The following is a 22,500-nucleotide window of genomic DNA, read 5'->3' as shown; positions in this document are numbered from 1 at the left end:
ATGTAATAAATTATATGCATGGGGAAAAAATAACCCGGGTAAACTACGGATATAGTCGGTGTTAGGGTTGAGTGAGATAGAACAGAACTTGAGGTTTTGTATAGCGCAATATCTATTACACGTGCTCAAAGCACTTTACGACGGGCCCTTGACCAACAGCAACACATAGCAACACATGTAGAATGAGACACACTTGCGCATATATATAAGGCGCATAGTTGAGCCCTGGGAAAAAAAAAACTCTTTACTGACATTCTCTCACCGTACTCAGATGTAAAATAAGTACCTAACCGTGAACTGATCGTCTAACAGGCGAGAACTCTCCTCCTACATGATACCTGTTGCTGAACCCAAGACCTTCCGATCCGAAGGCGCGTGTCATACCACTCACTAGAATACATAGCCTCACTACTGAACGATATATATAGAGAGACAACACTGATGGGTGGTAGTAGTAGTAGTAGTAGCGTATGGCTACACCTCCAAATGTATTTTGTCAACCCAGCTTCTAAAGTCTTCCTCCGCCCTAAGGATGGTTTCGTAGCCACCTTCAAGTTCAGTGACTGGGCAGTGGAGGACGATGTGATCGCTGGTCTCTTGGGCTGCCTGACATGTCTGGCAGGTATCAATGTTTCCAAGTTTCCATCTGCACATATTCGATGCAGTTCTGCCATGTCCAGTTAAGAGGCGATTTGATGAAATCCAGTATTTCTTGGCGTTATTGAATGCAGGCACTCTTTTGGTTGGATCTTTAATGATGTTTCCATCCTGCGAAGGATCACCACGTTGTCGTCGTACAGGAGCTTGCTCGCTGCCATGACCCTGAAGGTGATACCAGCCTAGATCCAATCCTGCTGGAACAGCTGAAGATGAGTAGTCAGACCAAGAATGCTCCAAACCGGCGTCCAGACAATGTTCTTCCTCCTCCTGGATCCACACCTCCTACTCAATGGGTGGTTGTCAGCCGTTAACAGCGTTGTCGATGTCCGAAAGAAAAAAATTCTAACACCGCCTAACAGGCAACATGTCTCGACCTACGTTATTACTGTTACTGTTGGCTAGCTTTGTACCTCTTGTAAAGCGCTTTGAACCTGTTTTTAATGATATTACGCTACATAAAAGCTCTACTTTTTTCCACATTATAATAAATAATAAAATAATAAAGTATTTTTCTATAGATAGATCGAAGATGACGTCACTCGGGTCATTGTTAATGTTTTTTTTGCCATCCTCGTTTAGGAGTAACTCTCACTAAACTGTATTAACCAGACTATAAACGTTCAAGGTTACACATAGTTTTGTGTGTTGATCCGATATACTTTGGGATGGCAATGTTGTGAGCTTCTTAGCCAAGGGCATAATATTTATAGCGCTAAATGCCGAAGCCTCAAATCACTTTACAATATCACTTAACAAATCATAAACACACCTATATATATATATATATATATATATATATATATATATATATATGCACAAAAATGTAAAAAAAAACAACATACAACCAAGAACCAATAGCGACACTCTAGTCCCAACTTGTGAGTGTATATTTAAAAGATAGTATTTAATTTAAATCACAGTTGTGCGTTAAAAATTCCAACACCATGTGGCAAAAATGAATTAAGGTGACGTGTTGTCTTTGTTTTTTTATAGATATAAGGCGACGGCTCCTCATGGAGAACTTAATATATTTATGAAGGGGGTGATCACCATCCTTCATTACTTCTCCATTTTATTTAGACAAAATCTCTTGAACAGTTCTTCCACATTGGAAATTGGGTGAGTATAACTCCTGGCGTTATCAATTATCCGATCAATTTTCTTAATGTCGCAAATACTGGCATTTCCACACCATGCTGTAATACAAAAAGTAATAATGGTCTCCAAAACGGATCTATAAAAAAGGTGCATAACGTTTTGTCTATGTCAAATTCTGAAAGTTTCCGAATAAAATACATTCTTTTGTTCAATCGGTTTGTAAATGCCACTGTAATTTATTATTGTCAAATAAAATACCCAAATATTTGTAAACAGAAACTTGCTGACGAAGGATTTGTACCTGAAACGTCCTTTGTATATATCGTTCCTATTAATTTACGAAGCCTTTCCATTTTCACTCTCTCGTTAGTAAAATGGATAGCCCAGCCCCACTCCACGTCTGAAGGTTGTGTTATGGAACACACCAAAAATGAAATCTCCCCCTAAAAACAAAAATTCCAAATCCAAATACAGAATCCAAACCAACAACACAATAAATGAAATAATCTTTAAAACAAACTTACTTACTTTGCCTTTCTCCAATTTGATCAATTCGGAGTAAACATTGGCCAGACAGAATTAACTCCCCTTGTTTACCTTTCCCTCTTTGTCCCCGGGACCGGGCTGTTCTTCTCTGTTTACTTATTGAATAACTCTGGGTATGTAAACTTTGTGGAGACAGTTGGTGGCAACGGCGACCGGGGTGGGGGGGGGGGGGGGGGGGAGGGGGGGCGGAGAGATACAAAAACAATTATTGTAAACAAACAAAAAACAAGCACAAACGTAAACAGAAAAGAAATTTGTTATAAATGTCGGTTATTATCCACTTAACCGGGAAGACAAATTTCGGGTAAATCGGCCACTTATGACGGGGACATAGTGACTGGGTGGTAAAGGCATAGCACTAGCATCCGGAAGCTCTTAGGTTTGTGCCCCGTTTCAAACACTTTCGTGTTGTTTTTTCCTTGAGCAACATTATTAACCCCCGTATTTGCTCACTGTAACAACATGGGTGATTCCTGTTGACATCAGACATCCTGTTTGATGAATTATCTATATTCCTTCATGGAATGCCTAGGCGACGGTATCTCACTGTGACAACATGGGTGATTTCTGTTGACATCAGACCTAGGCGACGGGAACTTATGATGTCTTGAGGGAAGGGCATACTTTTTCAGAGGTTCCGATAGCTCAGTTGGTAGAGCACTTGCTCTGTTCGATCCGGCGGAGAATCTTTGCTATAGACTCAGTGTCCTGTCCAAAAGGTAGCAGAAATCCTGGTCGTCAATAAGGATCACCCATGCTCGTAGCGTACTTCTACGCACCGCAATTATACGAAAATCTATAGAAGGAACAAAATTGACGTCACTTAGCTCTTTGTTATTGTTTTTTAGCCAGCCGTTTTAGTTTTAGTTTTCACTAAATTGTATCAATCAGACTATGAACGTTCAAAGTTACGGTGGATATTGCGCTATATAAAAGCTCAAGTTTTTTTTTGCTGTTGTTAAATAGTGAGCTTTAAATTGTCAGATCATTCTTGTTTTAAAATCACTCAATTTGTTGTTGGTGCGTTATATCCGGCTGGCCGATGTTGTGAGTATTTTGGCTAAATGTAAAGCATCAATAAATCCTGCTATTAAAATAGTTATGTCATAACCTTATGATTGAAATTATAAACTTTTTAAAATTTGATTTGCATTCTATGAAAGATTGGTTTACTGGTTACATACACACTTCAAAGGAATTTCGAACCGGAAGAGAAAGGAATTTCGAACCGGAAGAGGTTGGTTCTTGGGGAGGGAAAGGGGGCATGGGGGGAGGGAAAGGAGATGGGGGGGGGGGGGGGGAGGGGTGATTGACCTCTTTTTTTTTACCTGTCTCTATTTTAAGATGGAATTTGTTTAAAATTATAGATATTTCCACCCACCCACTCGATCAAATTTTCACACGTACTTCGGTGTCATCTTTGGATATGGGATATTATCTCTAAGTGTCTATTTAATTCTTTTGGGATAATAATGATAATGATAACAATGAAGGGTGTACTGTGTTTGGTTTGTAATTTCACTTTTTATGCTTGTTTTTTTTTTTTTTTTTTTTTTAAGAGAAAGTCGGTGAAATATGAAAATGTGTAATAAATCGTCCATTTTGAGTAGGTGTGATTTTGTTTGTGTGTGTATGTGTGTGTGTGTGTGTGTGTGTGTTTAACAACCAACAACAAGCAAATTGAGCTCTTATATAGCGCAATATCTACTAAACCTGCTCAAAGCTCTTAACAAGGGGTCCCTGATCAACAGCAACATTTATCATTTAGAACGTGACATGACGCCTGTTAAGCGATATTACCATTTTTTTTCCGGACATAGACAACGCTGTTAACGGCCAAGTACTCATTTTTCACCTGAGTACGGTGAGAAAATGTGAGTAAAGAGCCTTTTCCAATGACTCAACTATGCGCCGAGCGAGGCTCGAACTTTAATAACCTTCCGATCCGAAAGTGAGTATCATACCACTAGACCACAAAGCTGCGTGTTTGGCCTATTTTTATTAACCTGTCTCTATTATAAGATGGTATTTGTTTAAAATTATAGATATTTCCACCCACTCGATCAAATTTTCACACGTACTTTGGTGTCAGTCTTTGGTTATGGGATATTATCTCTTAATGTATATTTAATTATAATGGGATGATAATGATAATGATGAAGGGTGTAATGTGTTTGGTTTGTAATTTAACTTTCTATGTAAAGCTTGTTGTTTTGTGTTTTTTTAAAGAGAAAGTCGGTGAAATATGAAAATTTCTAATATATCGTCCATTTTGAGTAGGTGTGTGTGTGTGTGTGTATGTGTGAATCGTATGTATGTGTGTATAATATGTGTGTATGTGTGTAGGTGTGTATGCATGTGTGTATAATATGTGTGTGTATCTGTGTGTGTGATATGTATGTGTAGGTGGGTTTATGTATGTGTTTGTATAATATGTGTATGTATATGTGTGTGTGATATGTATGTGTGGGTGGGTGTATGTATGTGTGTATAATATGTGTGTATGTATGTTTGAGTGTGTGTGTATAATATGTATGTGTAGATGTGTATAGATAGTATGCGCTTGGCTAAGAAGCTCATAACAGTGCCATCCGGAAGTCTAACGGACTAACACACAAAACTGTGTGTATCCATGATCGTTTATAGTCAGGTTAATACAGTTCAGTGAGCATTACTCATAAACGCGGGTGGCAAAAAACAATAACAAATAGCTGAGTGACGTCATCTTCGAACTATCTATTGGTTCTTTTTCGATCAAGTCTTCACACGTACTTCCGTGTCAGTCATTGAATATCGATGATATGTTGTTGTCTATTGGATTTTAATGGGATAATAATAATAATGATGATAATGATGATAATTATTGGTGTAATTTTTGGGTTGGTATTTAACGTTTTATGCTAAGTTTGTGTTTTGGGGGGTTGTTTTATTTTTTAAAGAGAAAGTCGGTGAAATATGAAATTGTGCAATATATCGTCCATTTTGTGTAGGTGTGTGTTTATGCGTGTGTGTGTGTGTGTGTGTGGATAAGTGTGTGTAATATGTATGTGTAGGTGTGTGTGTGTGTGTTTGAGTGTGTGTGTGTATCTTACGTATGTGTAGGTGTGTTTAGGACTGATGGGTATCTATGTATTGGTTCTTGGATTTCTGACGGGAAGAGAGAGCATGGGCGAGAGAAAGAGTGAGAGTGAGTGAGAGAGAGAGGAGAGAGAGAGAGAGAGAGAGAGAGGAGAGAGGGAGGAGAGAAGGAGATAGAGGGAGGAAGAAAAGAGAGATAGAGAGAGAGAGAGAGAGAGAGAGAGAGAGAGAGAGGGAGAAAGAGAAAGAGAGAGTAAGGAGAGAAGAGAGAAAGGAAAGATAAAGAGAGAGACACGGGGAGTGACACAGAGTGATTGAGACGGAGGAAGACAAACACACACACACACAAACACACACAGAGTGAGAGGGAGGAAAAGAAGGAGAAGAGAGAGAGAGAGAGAGAGAGAGGAGAGAGAGAGAGAGAGAGAGAGAGAGAGAGAGAGAGATATTTATATGAAAAGAAAAAGAGAGATAGCCCTAGAAAGACAAAGGTAAATAAATGTATAAAAGGCTATTTTCTTCCCACACTTCTACTCATTCAATGGGATATAGATAGTATGCAGATGACGTCATTCAGGCCTTTGTTATTGTTATTGCCATCCGCGTTTGTGAGTTGTTCTCACTAAACTGTATTGACTATAAAAGTTCATGGTTACACAGAGTTTGTGTGTTGGTCCGTTATACTTCCGGATGGCAATGTTGTGAACTCCTTGGCCAAGTGCATTCTATCTATATATAACTATATCTATATTCATGTTTTCGTCCAACCGAGTCATCAATCACGTGATTTGTCGCTGTCCAACGATTGGACATTTCTAAACAAATATAAACACACTGCTTTGTGTATGAAAGTTGTAAACATTCCCATGTGTCAAGCTGAACACAATGACCAATCGTATAGTTAGATAGTTCAAAATCTGTGAACACTTTTCACTATGTCGGTCACTTTGAGCACATTTTGAAATGTGACCAATGACCTCGAGCAGATGGAATGCGCTTGGCCAATGAGTTCACAACATTGCCATCCGGAAGTATAACGGACCAACACACAAAATTATGTGTAACCATGAACCTTTATAGTCTGGTTAATACAGTTTAGTGAGAACAACTCACAAACGCGGATGGCAAAAATCAATAACAAAGGCATGTGTGACGTCATCTTCGTTCTATTTATAGATCATGCCCATTGTGTTTTTGTCAGCACATCGTCAAATAATCTACACGTCATGAGGGATTCTTTTTTAAATCATTTTTTTTTTCGGAGGGGATAGGGGGGTGGGGGGCGAGATAACCTTTGGAACGTGCTGAAATGTCAAAAAAAAATGTGAAATTGAGCAAGACCTGAACAAGTGTAAGTGGTGTGTGTGTGTGTGTGTGTGTGTGTGTAAGTGTGTATATGTGTGTGTTAATGTGTTGCGTGTGTCTGTGAGTGTGTGTGAGTGTGTGTATGAGTGTGTGTGTGCCTGTGAGTGTGTGTGTGTGTGTGTCTGTGTGTGTGTGTGTGTGCATATGTGTGTGTGTGTATCTGTGAGAGTGTGAAACAGTGCCAAACAAAGGGGAGATAAGAAAAATACAAGAAAAAAAAGAAAATTAAATAAACAATAAACAAAACAGGGTGAAAAAAAAGAAGAAAAAACCAACGACCTGCTGCTGTTATGATATTGATGCCATGTGTTAAGTTAGAAAACTCACAACATCAGCCAGCCGGATGTAACGTACCAACACACAAAACTGTGTGTAACCATGTCCAACCTGACTGATGCCATTTAGTGAGAACTACTCTTAGAATAGGGAATGAGATTAGCGGAAGAGTAGCGTCCCTTGATTGGACGTCACCTTACAGAGAGAACGTCAACATGCTTTTGTCCTCGCTTTCTGTGAAGTGTCTCATGCCGCTTTCACCGGAAGCGAGGACGAGAGACGCATGCGCAAAACCATATGACGTTCTCTCTCTCTAATAATTACTCCACCGGTAACGTCCAATCAAGGAACGCTACTCTTCCGCTAATCTCATTCCCTATATTCTTCAACAGTCGTAACGTCACTTCCTTCCTAATGACGCATGGTAACTTAGTAACACTGGCTCTAAACTATCGAACAATGGCGGACGCCCTTATGAAATATTTCTCCGACGAGCATAAAAGCGTATTCAGAGGGGAAAAACCCCATTAATCTGATCATGTTTTGACTTTTACACATTCTGATGACAAGGCATATGAAAAGTTTTAGCCAGCATGAAGAATAACAAGTAATTATTTTCTTTGTTTAGAACCAAGATGGCCGCCGTTGCCGGGCGGCGTGACATCAGAGTATTGAATCCAATTAGCAAGCTCAATACAATAACAAGGCACTGAGTGACGTCAACTTCGTTTCATCTATAGAAAGAATGAAGTTGACGTCACTCGGGTCTTTGTTATTGTTTTTATGCCATCCACGTTTATGAGTAATGCTCACTGAACTGTATTAACCCGACTATAAACGTTCATGGATACACACAGTTTTGTGTGTTGGTCCGTTACACTTCCGGATGGCAATGTTATGAGCTTCTTAGCCAAGCGCATGCTATCTATAGATAGAATGAAGTTGACGTCACTTGGGTATTTGTTATTGTTTTTTTTTTTTTTGCAATCCACAAAACTGTATCAACCAGACTATAAACGTTTGAGGTTACACAGAGTTTTGTGTGTTGGTCCGTTACACTTCCGGATGGCAATGTTGTGAGTTTAATAGCCAAGCGCATACTATCTATATTCATATTGTTATTAGACCGCCAGTTGAATCCTTATAAGACAACGTGTACATGTCTGCAGGTCTGACATCCTAACCCCCTTATGGGCCTAGTTTAACATTGTTGTAATGGACAATATTTTTGCGTCATTTTTTAAATATTTCCATGACATCAATGAGCCCATAAAGAACTGAGTTATCAGACCTGCATATAAGTGCACGTCGTTATAATTTCACTTATCTCTCTCCAGTATACTACTTACTATACATCGTTTTGCATGTTGGTACCATTGATCTGGCGGGTAAAATAGCCGACTATTTTACCTGAACGCATAGAATCAATAATAGTATGATATGGTTATAATAGATTGTATCATGTGTGTGTTCTGTGTGCTGCTACCATTGATCTGGCGGGCAAAATAGCCGAGTATTTTACCTAAACCCATAGAATCAATAATACTATGATATGGTTATAATAGATTGTATAATGTGTGATTTGATTGTTGGTAGCATTAATCTGGTGGGCAAAATAGCCGAGTATTTTACCTAAACCCATAGAATCAATAATAGTATGATATAGTTATAATAGATTGTATAATGTGTGTTTTGAGGGCTGCTATCATTGATATGGCGGGCAAAATATTCTGAGTATTCTATTTGAACTCATATATCAATAATAGTATGATACAGTTCTTATAGATTTTTCAATTTCAGTGCCATTTGCTGGCAAGCTTGTTTTGCCCCTTGGTTGCTATTTTCTTCAAACTGTCATGCTCTGGTGAAAAAAAAAACCCAAAAAATTTGTATTTAGAATTTTGGCCATAAAACTCGTCCTTTAAACTTATATAGCGCAATATCCACTTAACGTGCTCAAAGCGTTTTACAAGGGGTCCCTGGCCAACAGCAACATTTAACATGTAGGACGAGACATGACGCCTGTTCGGCGATATTACAATTTTTCAGATAAAGACAACGCTGTCAACGGCCAGATACTCATTTTACATCTGAGTACGGTGAGAGAATGTGAGTAAAGAGTCTTTTCCAAGGACTCAACTATGCGTGGAGCGAGGCCGAACCCAGGACCTTCCGATCCGAAAGCGAGTGTCATACCATTAGACCACATAGCCGCACACATACATATCCATCGATCAAAATGACCCTCATCTTGTCAAACACTCTCAAACCTGGGGCGTCAAGGAAGACTTCGTGGAAGTCCTAGGTTTGATATATTTTTCGACAAGATGAGGGTAAATTTTAATATATAGACATTTGTAGGAATCAGTAGTTTTCTGGCCAAATTTTAAAATACGTGATTTTTCAGAGTTTGGCAGAATAGAAAAAAATGGAGTTCCGCCCCAATTTATTTTCACTGCTTCCCTCTTATTTGTTTCTGCACCCTGCCATCATCTGCCTCGTCATTCCCCTCCTCCTCCTCATCTTCCTCCTTTCCTCTTCCTCCTTCCCCTCCTCCTCCTGTCTGGATGAGACTTTTAGGTGATCTCAAACTAAGTATTTTGACAGTGTGCTCTTGGAATCTACATCTGATCCCTATTTGAACAAAATCCCCTTTGTCTTACCTTTTCTTGGGTGCTTCAATTGTAATTCACCCAGAGTGATTTGGTTGGTGGTTGAATAAGGAGATAGAGCTGGACGTACGAGGGATGATAATAAGAATAAAAATGATGATAATAATAATAATGTGATGATGATGATGATGATGATGATGATGATGATGATGATGATGATGATGATGATGATGAGGATGATGATTTTAAGTATATTTGTCTAAACGGGTTCATAGAAGCGTGCGGTACGGCGATATGGATAATGGATAATAATGGATAATGGATAATGGTAGGATCATTATTGTTTGCAGACGGCGTTATTATCATCATTATCCTCGTCATTATTTATAGTCGTTATCATCATCATCATTATCTTCTTCTTTTGTCTTCTTCTACTTCTTCTTCTTCTTCTTCTTTTCTTCTTCTTCTTCTTCTTCTTCTTCTTCTTCTTCTTCTTCTTCTTCTTCTTCTTCTTCTTCTTCTTCTTCTTCTTCTTCTTCTTCTCTTCTTCTTCTTCTTCTTCTTCTTCTTCTTCTTCTTCTTCTTCGTCTTCGTCTTCTTCTTCTACTTCTTCTTCTTCTTCGTCTTCTTCTTCTTCTTCTTTTTCTTCTTCTTCTTCTTCTTCTTCTTCTTCTTCTTCTTCTTCTTCTTCTTCTTCTTCTTCTTCTTCTTCTTCTTCTTCTTCTTCTTCTTCTTCTTCTTCTTCTTCTTCTTCTTCTTCTTCTTCTTCTCCTCCTCCTCCTCCTCCTCCTCCTCCTCCTCCTCCTCCTCCTCCTCCTTCTACCTTCTTTCTTTATTTTCTTATGCTTTGTTAACAAATCTTTTATTGTAACTTGTGGGCGTTTGATGAATTAATGAAAATTTTAATTCACACAACTTGCTGTGCAAACTAAATCTGATAACCAAACAACATTTTACACAACGTATACACATATACAGGTCTGACATCCGAACGCAATGATGGGCCTTGTTTAACAATGTTATAATGGACAATATTAGTTTGCGTCACTTTATTTTTTTTTTCTTAATTAATAAAAAATAATTAATTAAAAATTGAGCTTTATAAAGCGCAATATCCACTAAATGTGCTCAACGCGCTTTACAAGATTAAATTTCCGTTGCAAAAAAAATAGCCCATAAGGAATTGGGTTATCAGACCTGCAAATAAGTACACGTTGTGCTAAAATACGTCTGAGCATCTGAGATGTTGTTTTTTTTTGTTGTAAATGTAATCTTTTGAACGACATGATTGAATGATTGAATCAATCCTTAATTCCCTGAATGTGAAAGGGACGATTAAACACATTGTAAACATGGCCTATTTATCTTGTGGGGGAAAAGCAATTAATTCTTTAATTAATATTTCAATATGTTTTAAGGCCTCACTCTGATAGCTCAGTTGGTAGAGCACTCGCTTCACAAAAACAAGTAAAGGGAGGCGGAGATCGATCCCGTGTGCAGTCGAAATTTTTTCTGAACACCCCTCTGTCCATCCAGCAGTTACTGGGTAGCTGGGTCTGTTAGATCTGACGGAAAGTACTTTGCGATAGACTAAAGTACTGCCCATGGGGTAGCAAGCAATCGTTATTGTCCTTTTCACGCTATAGTGACCGAGTTAAGCTCCGGCTCCATGGACCTAATGGCTCTGAAGGACTACTGATCGACGTTTACCTGTTGACAGGTCTGATAACCCAATTCATTATGCATGGGCTCTGGTTTGGTTTGTTGTTTTTGTTGGGGTTTTTTGTTTGTTTGTTTTTGTTGTTTTTTTGTTTTTTTGTTTTTTTTTTTGTTTTGTTTTTTTTTTGAAGTGGAAATATAAAAAGAAATTGACAGAAAAAATGTGTCCATTATAAAAATGTTAAGTGATTCATCAGAGCCATAAGGCCCGTGGACCTGGAGTTTATCCCGGTTTCTATAGCGTGACACGGACAATAGCAATTGCTTGCTATCCTTTGGATAGAACGCTAGTCTATCGCAAAGTACTTTCCGCCAAAGATAACAGACTCAGCTACTACCCATTCACTGCTGGGTGGATAGGAAGTGGGGGGGGGGGGGGGGGCGGGTTCAGAGAAAAAAATCTCGACAGCACCCGGGATCGATCTTGGGCCCTTTGCGACGTGTGAAGCGAGTGCTCTACCAACTGAGCTATCGACCCCCCTCCACACACACACACACACATACACAAACACACACCGTTAATCTAGGCCTATAGTTGTGTTCGGTTATGAGACCTGTAAATACGTGGACGTTGCCTCAGATTAATTAAATTCTTCTTCACTCTTGCTCAAGGCAAAACCAAACATTATGAATAAGTTATGATTGGGTTGAGTATTAACTGGTTCTGTCTCCAATTTTGGAAGATTTTGAGATATAATTATATACAATTGAGCTTTTATATACAGCAATAACCACTAAATATGCTCAACTCGCTTTACAATAGGTCCTAAGCCAACATTAACACGACACATGTAGAAAGAGACACGGTGACGCCTGTTAGGCGATATTGCAATTTTTTTTTTTTCAGGACAGAGACAAGGCTTTTAACGGACCGGTGTTCATTTTACACCTGAGTAAGGTGAGGAAAGAGCATTTTCCAAGGTATTATGTCGGGCTGAACCATGGCCCTTAAAAGTAAATTTTGTGTGAGACAAGAAGAATTACGAAATTTGAGGGGTTATTTTTGCAATATAAGAAATTACATTTGAAGAGCCTAGAGCTAAAAGTACTTACGTCAATGAGAATTAGGTTTGAAAAAAATGGAGTTCCGCCCCAATTTATTTTCACTGCTTCCCTCTTATTTGTTTCTGCACCCTGCCATCATCTGCCTCGTCATTCCCCTCCTCCTCCTCATCTTCCTCCTTTCCTCTTCCTCCTTCCCCTCCTCCTCCTGTCTGGATGAGACTTTTAGGTGATCTCAAACTAAGTACTCTGACGGTGTGTTCTTGGAATCTACATCTGATCCCTATTTGAACCAAATCCCCTTTGTCTTACCTTTTCTTGGGTGCTTCAATTGTAATTCTAAAACTTTTTACTATTCCATTTTCTTCCTTTTTATTGACGCTGATATGACCTTAGTGCAATGCAAGCGCCGTAAAACCCTCAAAATAAAAAAAAACAAAAACAAAAAACAAAAAAAACACCAAATAGTTCGCTCTTCCAGCCGTCGAGTAGGTATCGACTACTCTTCAGAACAAAACAAGAACGATACTCAAATCATACTGAAGATGGGTGTGTCTTTTTTACGAAACCCGCCGAAACCGCCGAAACCCGCCGAAACCCGCCGAAACCCGCCGAAACCCGATGAAACCCGACGAATCCCGACAAAGTTATGGGAAGTAGGTGGCTGTGGGGAGTGAACCTAGAACTCAGGGAAGTGTACACCATTGGGGAGTGAACCTGGGACTGGGTTTCGGCGGGTTTCGTAAAAAAGAACCAGTGCTTTTTTACGAAACCCGCCGAAACCCGCCGAAACCCGGCGAAACCCGACAATATACAGCAAAGTTATGGGAAGTAGACAACTGTGGGGAGTGAACCCGAGACTCAGGGAAGTGTACACCAGTCGGGAGTGAACCTGAGACTAAGTTTATCGGCCGGTTTCGGCGGGTTTCGTAAAAAAGAATTAGTGCTTTATTACGAAACCCCCCGAAACCGCCGAAACCCGACAATATCCGGCAAAGTTATGGGAGTTTGGCAACAGTGGGGGGTGATCCTGGGAGTCAGGGAATTGCACACCAGTGGGGAGTTAACCTGGGACTGTGTAAAAAGGATATCAGTGGGAAATAAACCTGGGACTAAAGGGACATGGATACCATTGAAAGTTGAAGCCGGATATGGGAATTGAGTACCAGAGGAGAATGAACCTGACACTATAGAAGGTGGGCGCCAGTGGGGAGTGAACCTGGGATTCAGGGAATTGCACACCAGTGGGGAGTTAACCTGGGATTGTGTAAAAAGGATATCAGTGGGAAATAAACCTTGGACTAAAGGGAGATGGATACCATTGAAAGTTGAAGCCGGATATGGGAGTTGAGTACCAGAGGAGAATGAACCTGACACTATAGAAGGTGGGCGCCAGTGGGGAGTGAACCTGGGATTCAGGGAATTGCACACCAATTGGGAGTTAACCTTGGACTGTGGGAGATGGATAACTGTGGGTATCCGAGCCGAACTATAGGAGTTGGGTGCCAGAGGAGAATGAACCTGACACTATAGAAGGTGGGCGCCAGTGGGGAGTGAACCTGGGATTCAGGGAATTGCACACCAGTGGGGATTTAACCTGGGAATATGTAAAAAGGATATCAGTGGAAAATAAACCTGGTACTAAAGGGAGATGGATACCATTAAAATTTGAAGCTTGGTATGAGAGTTTGGTACCAGAGGAGAATGAACCTGACACTATAGAAGGTGGGCGCGAGTGGGGAGTGAACCTGGGATTCAGGGAATTGCACACCAGTGGGGATTTAACCTGGGAATATGTAAAAAGGATATCAGTGGAAAATAAACCTGGTACTAAAGGGAGATGGATACCATTAAAATTTGAAGCCGGATATGAGAGTTTGGTACCAGAGGAGAATGAACCTGACACTATAGGAGGTGGGCGCCAGTGGGGAGTGAACCTGGGACTATGTAAAAAGGATATGAGTGGGAAATAAACCTGGGACTAAAGGGACATGGATACCATTGAAAGTTGAAACCGGATATGAAAGTTTGGTACCAGAGGAGAATGAACCTGACATTATAGGGGGTCGGCGCCAGTGGGGAGTGAACCTGGGACTATGTAAAAAGGATATCAGTGGGAAATAAACCTTGGACTAAAGGGACATGGATACCATTGAAAGTTGAAACCGGATATGAAAGTTTGGTACCAGAGGAGAATGAACCTGACACTATAGGGGGTGGGCGCCAGTGGGGAGTGAACCTGGGACTATGTAAAAAGGATATCAGTGGGAAATAAACCTGGGACTAAAGGGAGATGAATACCATTGAAAGTTGAAGCCGGATATGAGAGTTTGGTACCAGAGGAGAATGAACCTGACACTATAGGAGGTGGGCGCCAGTGGGGAGTGAACCTGGGACTATGTAAAAAGGATATCAGTAGGAAATAAATCTGGGACTAAAGGGAGGTGGATACCATTGGGACTTAAAGCCGGATTTGGTAGTTGGGTACCAGAGGAGAGAGAAACCTGACACTATAGGAGGTGGGCGCCAGTGGGGAGTGAACCTGGGACTATGTAAAAAGGATATCAGTGGGAAATAAACCTGGGACTAAAGGGAGATGAATACCATTGAAAATTGAAGCCGGATATGAGAGTTTGGTACCAGAGGAGAATGAACCTGACACTATAGGAAGTGGGCGCCAGTGGGGAGTGAACCTGGGACTATGTAAAAAGGATATCAGTGGGAAATAAACCTGGGACTAAAGGGAGATGAATACCATTGAAAGTTGAAGCCGGATATGAGAGTTTGGTACCAGAGGAGAATGAACCTGACACTATAGGAGGTGGGCGCCAGTGGGGAGTGAACCTGGGACTATGTAAACAGGATATCAGTGGGAAATAAACCTCGGACTAAAGGGAGATGGATACCATTGAAAGTTGAAGCCGGATATGAAAGCTTGGTACCAGAGGAGAATGAACCTGACACAAAAGGGGTGGGCGCCAGTGCGGAGTGAACCTGGGACTCAGGGAATTGCACACCAGTGGGGAGTTAACCTGGGAATATGTATAAAGGATATCAGTAGGAAATAAATCTGGGACTAAAGGGAGATGGATACCATTGGGAGTTGAAGCCGGATTTATTTCCCACGGATATTCTTTTTTAGATATTCACAGGTTAACTCCCCACTGGTGTGCAATTCCCTGACTCCCAGGTTCACTCCCCACTGGCGCCCACCTTTTATAGTGTCAGGTTTATTCTCCTCTGGTAGCCAACTCCTATAGTTCGGCTCGGATACCCACAGTTATCCATCTCCCACAGTCCCAGGTTAACTCCAAATTGGTGTGCACTTCCCTGAGTCCCAGGTTCACTCCACACTGGCGCCCATCTCCTATAGTGTCAGGTTCATTCTCCTCTGGTACTCAACTCCCATATCCGGCTTCAACTTTCAATGGTATCCTTCTCCCTTTAGTCCCAGGTTTATTTCCCACTCATATCCTTTTTACATAGTCCCAGGTTCACTCCCCACTGGCGCCCACCTCCTATAGTGTCAGGTTCATTCTCCTCTGGTACCAAACTCTCATATCCAGCTTCAACTTTCAATGGTATTCATCTCCCTTTAGTCCCAGGTTTATTTCCCACTGATATCCTTTTTACATAGTCCCAGGTTCACTCCCCACTGGCGCCCACCTCCTATAGTGTCAGGTTCATTCTCCTCTGGTACCAAACTCTCATATCCGGCTTCAACTTTCAATGGTATTCATCTCCCTTTAGTCCAAGGTTTATTTCCCACTGATATCCTTTTTACATAGTCCCAGGTTCACTCCCCACTGGCGCCCACCTCCTTTAGTGTCAGGTTCATTCTCCTCTGGTACCAAACTCTCATACCAAGCTTCAAATTTTAATGGTATCCATCTCCCTTTAGTACCAGGTTTATTTTCCACTGATATCCTTTTTACATATTCCCAGGTTAAATCCCCACTGGTGTGCAATTCCCTGAATCCCAGGTTCACTCCCCACTCGCGCCCACCTTCTATAGTGTCAGGTTCATTCTCCTCTGGTACCAAACTCTCATACCAAGCTTCAAATTTTAATGGTATCCATCTCCCTTTAGTACCAGGTTTATTTTCCACTGATATCCTTTTTACATATTCCCAGGTTAAATCCCCACTGGTGTGCAATTCCCTGAATCCCAGGTTCACTCCCCACTGGCGCCCACCTTCTATAGTGTCAGGTTCATTCTCCTCTGGCACCCAACTCCTATAGTTCGGCTCGGATACCCACAGTTATCCATCTCCCACAGTCCAAGGTTAACTCCCAATTGGTGTGCAATTCCCTGAATCCCAGGTTCACTCCCCACTGGCGCCCACCTTCTATAGTGTCAGGTTCATTCTCCTCTGGTACTCAACTCCCATATCCGGCTTCAACTTTCAATGGTATCCATCTCCCTTTAGTCCAAGGTTTATTTCCCACTGATATCCTTTTTACACAATCCCAGGTTAACTCCCCACTGGTGTGCAATTCCTGAATCCCAGGTTCACTCCCCACTGGCGCCCACCTTCTATAGTGTCAGGTTCATTCTCCTCTGGTACTCAATTCCCATATCCGGCTTCAACTTTCAATGGTATCCATGTCCCTTTAGTCCCAGGTTTATTTCCCACTGATATCCTTTTTACACAGTCCCAGGTTAACTCCCCACTGGTGTGCAATTCCCTGACTCCCAGGATCACCCCCCACTGTTGCCAAACTCCCATAACTTTGCCGGATATTGTCGGGTTTCGGCGGGTTTCGGCGGGTTTCGTAATAAAGCACTAATTCTTTTTTACGAAACCCGCCGAAACCGGCCGATAAACTTAGTCTCAGGTTCACTCCCGACTGGTGTACACTTCCCTGAGTCTCGGGTTCACTCCCCACAGTTGTCTACTTCCCATAACTTTGCTGTATATTGTCGGGTTTCGCCGGGTTTCGGCGGGTTTCGGCGGGTTTCGTAAAAAAGCACTGGTTCTTTTTTACGAAACCCGCCGAAACCCAGTCCCAGGTTCACTCCCCAATGGTGTACACTTCCCTGAGTTCTAGGTTCACTCCCCACAGCCACCTACTTCCCATAACTTTGTCGGGATTCGTCGGGTTTCATCGGGTTTCGGCGGGTTTCGGCGGGTTTCGGCGGGTTTCGGCGGGTTTCGGCGGGTTTCGTAAAAAAGACACACCGCTGAAGATTACAAAATGTCCAACATCAACTGATCTTCTAGAATGATAACAGGGAGAAATTATTAAAAGAAAATGAAACAAACAACCCTCCACCTCCCTTCCCCCACCCCACCCACACAAACACAACAAAATGAAAAACGTTAGCTTTTATATAACGCAATATCCACTAAACGTGCTCAAAGCTCTTTACAAAGGGTCCTTAGCCAACAGCAACACTTAACATGTTGGACGAGACATGTGGCCTGTTTGTCGATAATACAAATTTTTTTTGGACATAGGCAACGCTGTTAATGGTCAGGTACTCGTTTTACACCTGAGTACGGTGAGAGAATATGAAAAAACGGCCTTTTTAAAGGACTCAACCTTGCGCCGCTCTGAACGGGACTCGAGCCCAGAACCTTCCGATCTGAAGTCGAGTTCCATACCACAAGACCACTTAGTCGTGCCAACCACTTTCCAGAGAATCACAGAGACTCTACTCAAATCACTCTGAAGATTGCTAAAATTTCCAACATCAACCAATTTTCTAGAGTGACAATGGGAAGGAAATAATTATAGACAATCATCCATTGAGACAATTTGTCTCAAAACGGATAGAGTGGCATGGAGAGAATGCGAAATACTGGAAAATCGACTCTTTGGAATTAAATTTTTACTCCACTTAATATTCCTCCTTGAGAATATAATATACTGCCGACATTGATTTTAAGGTCTTTATTTTCGTATCTTGTTAAGCTAACGGTTGATTTGAGATTTTTAATTTCGTATTTTCAGATAAAACGTACGGGTTAATTTTGAGATTTTTAGTTTCGTATTTTCAGATAAAACGTACGGGTTAATTTTGAGATTTTTAGTTTCGTATTTTCAGATAAAACGTACGGGTTAATTTTGAGATTTTTAGTTTCGTAGTTTCAGATAAAACGTACGGGTTAATTTTGAGATTTTTAGTTTCGTATTTTCAGATAAAACGTACGGGTTAATTTTGAGATTTTTAGTTTCGTAGTTTCAGATAAAACGTACGGGTTAATTTTGAGATTTTTAGTTTCGTATTTTCAGATAAAACGTACGGGTTAATTTTGAGATTTTTAGTTTCGTATTTTCAGATTAAACGTACGGGTTAATTTAGAGATTTTTTAGTTTCGTGCCTTTTTAACTTGATGGTCGGTAATTATTTATTTGTAAACATCGTTATTTCTCTTTGACTAGTGGTGGATTTGAGTGGGGTTTTAATGGTGCTATTGTTTATAATGAATGAAGTCATTTTAGTCGTATTAAGTGGATTTCAGAGTGTTTCGTAGCGGGTGCTTAACTCTCAACTAAAAAAAATAAAAACAAAACAAAAACAAAAAAAAACAAAACAAACAAACAAAATAACCCAAGAAAATTAAAGCAAAAAAAAAAATACGCCCTTCAAATATCTGGAATGGCACTTTCCTTTTTCCATAAGATTTATTGAGTCGAAGACACATTGGAAGATCTACAGTCGGCTATGTTGTCTTGTGCTATGACACTCGCTTTCGGATTGGAAGGTCCTGGGTTTGAGCCTCGCATATTTGTTGTTTTTTCTATATGGGTGAGGGGGTATTGATTGTTTTTTTTGTTTTGTTTTTTTTTTGTTGTTTTGTTTTGGGGGGGGTTAAATTCTTTTTTTTTTTATTTGGCGGGTGTTTTTCTTTCATTTTTATTTATCGGGTTTCTTTTTGTTTTTGGGGTGTGGGAGGGCGTGGGGCGGGGCAGATTACTTTGTTTTGCTTTTGTTGTTGTTGTTCTGTCGATTGTTTTTGTTTTGTTTTATATAACTAAATATCGCTCATGATACCATCATGATAATTTTTCTACAATAATTTCATCCCCAGACTAATTCCATCCTATTATTTCTGAGGGAGATCCTTGAGAGCTCTTCGGAGTCAGTGATTCGGAGTCTCCTTCCACATCTCCCCTCCCCCCATCCACACACACACCACGCACCGTCAGCCCCATTATTACTGAGGATTTGATTGGTTTCTATTTTTGGAGAATCTTCACGATTGGCTGGCTGAAGAAGGCACGGACTACGACAACAATAGTATGACAATGGATTCCCGGCATGGCGGGAGATTGATGGGCCTCGTTTTGCCTCTGGTGGTTTTTTGGTTGGTCGGCCGATCTGATTGCCTTGGTGAGTTTGGTTTTCTTGTTGTCTTGCTGTTTTATTTATTTATTTATTTATTTGTGTATTTGTTTATTTATTTATTTATTCATTCATTCATTTCTTTATTCATTTATTTATTCATTTATTTATTTGTTTATTTATTTATTTGTTTATTTGATTATCTATTTATGTATTTTATTTATTTATTTAGCATGAGTGTGTGTGTGTGTTTGTGTAGTGTGTGTGGTTATGTATGTATGTATGTATGTGTGTGCCCGCGCCTTTTTTGTTGTTGATTTTTTCATCAATTAAAATTTATTTTATAACAATTTTTTCAACCATAGAGGCTTTGTTTTTTAGCAAAATATAATAATAAGGACACTCTTATCTTAACAAGTCAGGGCTGTCGTTTCAATGCTCGTAGCATCTCCTCGGCTTTTGTTCGATTTCTACCAAACACAGTCGAATGTCAATGATTTCAACCCGAAAATAACATACGAACCAAATCGCAATTTCTACAACATAGTTTTTTTGTTTTTTTTTTAATAAAAATCAAATCACAATTATTCCTATCTAACCATTTTCATGTTTCAACTTGAAAGGCATGCTCCATTTTCATTCTGAATCGTGACGAGAGAATGGAAAAGAGAATTTGCTCTAAAGTGATATAAAGATATCGTCCGATCTCGTCACATCCGACGAGTAAAATCGTTAACTCGGTAATATAATAATATAAACGACGACAAACTACTGATTTATCATCAGCTGTAGAGATGCTACCACCATTGAAACGATCGTCCTGACGTAATACAATGTGAGTGTCCTTATATATTTCACATGCTCTAATCAATATTATCAAGCACTCTAGTATATACAAGTGGAACCCACCAACACTCACTCATGAATATATATATATATATATATATATATATACATGCATATCTATGTTGTATTCTATAGAGCAATATATAGATAAACACTTTTTCCACCCATGAAGATTTTGCAGGATAAAAAAAAAATTCATATAAAGATTTTGTAAGAAAAAAAAACAAACCAAACAACCCCCCCCCCCCCCCCAACAAAAAAATAAAATAAACAACGTTTAAATCCTTCCATGTCTTGTAGAGAAAGGGGTTTTGTTTTGTTTGTTTTGTTTGTTTGTTTGTTTGTTTTTGTTCATCCATAGAGGTTTTGTAGAAAACGATTTAATATTTTTAAGAACAAAAAAGATAAACAATTTTTTCCACCCTTGAATATTTTGCAGTAAAAAAAAAATCCATACAAAGATTTTGGTAAATAAAAAACAAACGTTTTAATCCTCCCATGTTTCGTAGATAAAATGGTTTTGTTTTTTGTTCCGTTCATCCATAGAGGTTTTTGGTTCATCCATAGAGGTTTTGAAGAAAACGATTTTTTTAACCAAATTTCTTGTGAGAAAACGACTTTCTCCACTGTACAAGTATGGATCCAACCATTATCTGCGACAAGGGTGTAATTTTCTATACGTAAATTTTTACACTTGGACGGATGTCTGGTGTCTTACTACATGCCAATTACCGGGTCGATGAAGTCACGTTAGGCGATCTTTAGAAAGAACTATGTTTGGAACTCTGTGCTTGCAGAAATTATGTGAAGTGCAAAATTTGAAAAAGGGGGAAAATAGAATGCATTTTGAGCTGAATGTAAGTTTTAAAGAAATAATTGTTGCTGTTCCATTTAGAATGTTGTTTGTTGAATGATTTTTCTTTGTCAGAAAGAATTGGGGTTTTGTATTTGGGTTGATAGATTACAAACAATGGCACGGTTTGTTTTAGTGTGTGTGTAGGTGTGTTAATGTTTGTGCATGTGTGTTCGTGTGTGTGTGCGTGTGTGTGTGTATGTGCAATAAAAACCCGATGAATGAAACAGTAGAGTTGAACGAGAGGTGAGAAGGTGAAATCTACTCTTTTAGAAAATAAGGTTGGAGGCGGGGGGGGGGGGGGGGGGGGGGGGGGGGTCAGAAATGAAATCTGCACCTGGGATCGATCTTGGTCCTTTTTGCGTGTGAAGCGAGTGCTCTACCAGCTGGGCTATTGGGACCTCCCCCCCCCCTCTCTCCGCCCAGAGAGTTAAGATAAGGGTCATTTTCATTGATCGATATTTGAAGGGCGAGGGGTTTGGGAAGTGGTGGTCATTTTTTATTATGACAGATTTTTTGTTCAATCAACACAGAATCACTGACATATCCCTTAAGATAATAAAAATATTTTTTAACCCTCTCCTTACCAACTGTAGGAAAATTGTCACCATTTTTCTTATTCAAATTGCTTTTGTACATCATAAAATTTTAATTAAATTAACAATGTGAGAGTATGTTTTGCTAAAGAGATTATGTATCGCAAGAACTCACTGCTATTATGTTTGAGTAATAAAAAATATATTTTTGTGTCAGCTGGGTTTGAAATTTTGGGGAAAATCCTGAAAATGGGCTGGTATGGTATGGAGAGAGTTAAATAGATTCATAAAAAGAAAATTTGCAAACTTTTCTGTGCTTGACAGAATCGTCTTGGATCCTAGAGGAACACAGGGGCGTCTACTAGTGTCCACCATAGGCTTCTGTCCTTGGCCATAATATTAAATTGAGCTGTTTGTATAGCGCAATACCCACTAAATGTGCTTAAAGCGCTTTACAAGGTGTACCTGGCCAACAGCAACATGTAACATTTAGAACGGGACATAACATCATGCGTATTAGGCAATATTACAATTTTTTTTCGCTGTTGACATCCAGGTACTCATTTGACACATGAGTACGGTGAGAGAATGTGAGTAAAGAGCCTTCTCCAAGGA

The 22,500-nt window shown here is 39.9% G+C and overlaps 1 protein-coding gene across 9 annotated transcripts in view; it reads left to right on the top strand.

Moving 5' to 3' along the window:
- LOC144980206 (uncharacterized) overlaps nt 1–22,500 on the top strand; it is a 318,826-nt gene that overhangs the window by 98,053 nt on the left and 198,273 nt on the right. For 3 of the 9 annotated variants that reach the window (XM_078927780.1, XM_078927777.1, XM_078927784.1), the window contains exon 3: nt 19,397–19,698. The exons of the other annotated variants lie outside the window; for them this stretch is intronic. In XM_078927780.1, the coding sequence (XP_078783906.1) occupies nt 19,608–19,698 (91 nt within the window). In that variant the 5' untranslated portion in view covers nt 19,397–19,607. The remainder of the gene's footprint in view (nt 1–19,396; nt 19,699–22,500) is intronic. 9 annotated transcript variants of the gene reach the window in all.

The sequence above is a fragment of the Berghia stephanieae genome, chromosome 9 (genome assembly GCF_034508935.2).
Source record: "Berghia stephanieae isolate SIO BIC M18660-M18661 chromosome 9, UCSD_Bste_1.3, whole genome shotgun sequence".
Lineage (NCBI taxonomy): Eukaryota > Metazoa > Mollusca > Gastropoda > Nudibranchia > Aeolidiidae > Berghia > Berghia stephanieae.
The sequence above is the reverse complement of the archived record's forward strand: the minus strand, read 5'-3'. Positions and strand labels throughout refer to the sequence as shown.